Raw genomic sequence first — 3771 nt, 5'->3', positions numbered from 1 at the left:
ACCGACTGTTAGGCGGAGTGGAGTAAAAATTTGGGGCCGTCTCAATAGACAGGGCGAGGCGGGCTTTTGGCGGGACATGATGGGGCAGGGTGGGCTAGCCCGCCTACCACCCCTAGTCGTAGGAGACAAAACTCAAAAGTCCCCATCAGTTAAGAAGACCAGGATCTCCGTGGATAAAAAAACTAAATCATAATCTTTTTACTTATTATTTTCATGTAAAAAAGTTTAATTTTTTATTGATAANAAAATCAATAATATATAATAGATTTTCATATCAACTAATACCAGTATAATAATGTATTATCTGTAGAGAGATTTCAATACAACATTATAATTTATAAGAGCGAAATATTTTAATGCAAGTTCAGTTACATGATTGAAAGATAATGCAAAATATGTATATGTGCACCTAGAGTTTGATTATGAGAAGAAGCTACTTTAATTTCTTATTGAATTGTTTAGAAGCAACATTATTATAAGATACACGGGATTTTAGGGGGCTTATTGAGCAAACCATTTGTTAGCTAGGTTGTTAGTTTCTTTTGGGAGGTAATAGTTGTATGATTGCATTAAACAAGTAGGAAAATAAAGGTGGAAACAAAAGCAGGTGCAGGTGATGATATAATAATAAGACATCATAGTGTCCTATATCCCAACAAATAACAAAGCATCAAAAAGTGTTGTCATGCTGGACAAAAAGCTCTTCCTGGCGTGTCATTCATATATAACCTTGCTTATTGTTGGTGTTTGCCATCTCTAGCTATGTACCACTTGACTCAAATGACAAGGTAGACACACTATAAAACCCCTTTCTAACATAGCTTCACAAGCATTTATATATATATACACACTACCACCCTGTCTCCTTTTACTCTAGATAGATTCATATTCCTAAATTTGTTACTCTACTAATTAATTGAGCCTATTTATTTGCATGCATTTCATCATCAGCAAGGGAGCAGCTAGCTGCTATGCATATGAAGAATGTTGATGAGGGAGAATTATTAGTTGCGGCATACAAGTGAAATGGGAGCTGTTTCTTCAATGCTTCTGGTTCTTCTGATATTGTGCAGTTCTGGTTTTGGTGGCATAGCATTTGGTTTGTTGAATTTCAGCAGCAACAGTAGAGCTGGTTCATCTTCATCACCTAACAATGAGGTGGTGTCTTCTGGGAACGGGAAAGGAGCAGAGTTAGAAGAGAAGAGGGGTGTGCCATCGGGAGCTAATCCTCTCCATAATCGCCGGTAGAAGCTAATTAAGTGATCGGGACCACACAGACTTCAAAGAAGAAACTAAAGGAATCTATCTATCTATATGTCTGCTATTCATTTTAATTAATAGGATGTTGTTATTATCTGAGAACATGCCAAAAAAGTATCCCCGTATATAAAACTTTGATTGATCTGACATGTTTGTGCATGAGCTGTCTCTTGGTTTGGTAACACCTCCTAATGGATGCCCTACATTGCATGCCTATGCCTATCATCATCAATTATTTTTTATTTACTAATTAAGCTATAGCTAGCTATTTCTTTCATGTACAACATTTCACAATTAGTTTCCTTAAGTTTTCACTCTTTTTAGTTTATTAGCTTTTGGAATGCTTTAAATAGTGCTATTAACTTCTAGTTAGTTATATATTATTTTCTATCCCCAATAAACCAATTAACCGTCCCTTAAATAATTAAGTTTTCACTTTTTTATTTTTAATATTGGATTAACAATGATGTTTTTTTAAATTGTGATCTACTGTCATATTTTTTTAAAATGTGAGATGATTTAATGTACGGAGTATAAATCGGACAGTCCGATTTTTAAGAGATACAGTAATCGGACCGACCCATTTGTGTTGAAAAAATTAAAAGAATTTGGATCCGATTTCTGTACTCCAAATTTTTTTAATTTTGTGAACACAAATCGTTGGGTCCGATTTGTGTACTCCAAACTTTTAAAAGTTTTTGATTTATGTACCTCCCATAGTTTTAAAAAATACTAAAAATTATCATGTTAAGGTATAACATTCATTCTACTTCTATATCCAAATTTTTTAGCCTAAGTTTTCTCATTGGAAATAAAAAATGGTAACAAATAAAATATTCAATCAACCCACCGGTAAATGCCCATATATTGTTTAAAAGATAATTATTATTAGTGTAGTTGATGATGAAATTAAAGACTAATGTAATATGTTGAATGCGAGATAGAATTAATTAAAGAATAAGGTAGATCGAGCGTTGCCTTGTAACGTAGCAAAGAGGATGTTTCTGTTCCTGCCATTTCTGGCTTGGGCTTGTCTAATTGTTTGATGAGGATCGTCTGTTACGTTACCCCTTCTTCTTCTTTTCATTTTGGTGCGTTCTGACATTTGCTTTGTTTAGTGATTAATTAATATGTAAATGCATATTGATCCGATAAAGAAATACATATTGCTACTCTCGCGTGCTTGCTGAATGCTTGTGTGAAAAACATAAAAACTTAACTTGAACCTATAACTAGGAATATTTTTCTCTTGTCCATTTCTCCACGTCCGCAACTGTCAATTGTACTTGGACCAATAATTAATCACAAATCCTAGTTAACTAGCAGTTAGCACTTAATTACCACTCACATTTTTTTATGACGTACGGTAATTAACCTCGTAGCCATTATATTTGGCAGTATCAATGTATCATGGAACCAAAAACTTTTTGAGGCTCACGTCCTCCTTTTATTTGCTGTTTCTAGAACTTATTCATGGTATATTGTATTGCATTTGAGAGTTAATTAAAAAGTGGAAATACTATATAGCCACTATTGCTGATAATGCTAGGTAACACACAACAATTTGGTTTGCCGACGATTTATGTGGTCAGAATAAGATGACAACAATTTTTATGCGCTGAAATAAATGGGACACACACATAATGATGATTAATTACAAAGCAATTATTGTGACCCCTAACATATGTGGCTAAATTGTGCTTAAAACCATAAATGAGGAATAACATATAATTTGTCATTTCCTTAGATAGAAGCGAAACATTACACTTTTTGGTACATGATAATAATTAAGTCCAAAAGAATGACTCATGAGTGATGAAAAGCTTATTACACATATAGTAGACACCAAATGAATAGAATTGAAGGAGCATAGCATAGGGCACCGACACAAGAAGACTAGGAAAGGCATTCGGGTGGTGGGCCGAGTGGGAATCGTGGCTTGTCTTGGCAATAATCATAGATAATGTGGTTGATGCGAACCCACCTGTACAAGCGGGCTTGAGTGGGACTAAGGGCCTGGTAAGCAGCACCCTCCCACCAGTTACTTGCGTTGGAGGCACAATTGGTGGGCCCTGGGAGTTGGCAGCCTTCAATGTCGAAGTCCTTGTAGTATGCATAGAAGGGTGCCTTCCTCCAATCAATTTTCTCCAAGCCTCCCCTTGTTGCCCAGTTATCTGCTTCCCACAGCGTTGAGTACACTCCCATTCCTTGCATTGTTGGGTATGCAACTCCCCTTGCCACGTCGTTCTTGTACACTCTTATCGGAAACTCATCCACGTAGAACCTGCATCCATATGTAAGTATTGCTGTTACACCTATCTCATTGCTACAATGCTTTAAAAATGATGTCTAATTGTCCAAATAACTAAATACCTTATTATTATTATTATTTCTTTGCTTTTATCTCATATTTGAATTAATACTAATCAACCTTTTTTTTCCCTCAACAAAATGATCCATCAAATATTATCCAAATAGTTTAATTATTATTTTTACATAAATATATCTTGA

General features: G+C 35.0%; 1 protein-coding gene and 1 long non-coding RNA gene across 2 annotated transcripts in view; one reads left to right on the top strand and one right to left on the bottom strand.

The window, feature by feature from the left end:
* LOC110271717 lies at positions 503-1473 on the top strand. Its single transcript, XR_002362317.1, has 2 exons — positions 503-788; positions 952-1473. It is a non-coding gene; the product is annotated as an uncharacterized LOC110271717 (long non-coding RNA).
* Positions 2851-3771, bottom strand: part of LOC107642672 (probable xyloglucan endotransglucosylase/hydrolase protein 6) — a 2354-nt gene continuing 1433 nt past the window's right edge. Inside the window, exon 5 of the mRNA XM_016346094.2 lies at positions 2851-3544. Within this exon, the coding sequence (XP_016201580.1) occupies positions 3157-3544 (388 nt within the window). The 3' untranslated portion in view covers positions 2851-3156. The remainder of the gene's footprint in view (positions 3545-3771) is intronic.

This window comes from Arachis ipaensis, chromosome B05, assembly GCF_000816755.2.
Source record: "Arachis ipaensis cultivar K30076 chromosome B05, Araip1.1, whole genome shotgun sequence".
Lineage (NCBI taxonomy): Eukaryota > Viridiplantae > Streptophyta > Magnoliopsida > Fabales > Fabaceae > Arachis > Arachis ipaensis.
The sequence above is the reverse complement of the archived record's forward strand: the minus strand, read 5'-3'. Positions and strand labels throughout refer to the sequence as shown.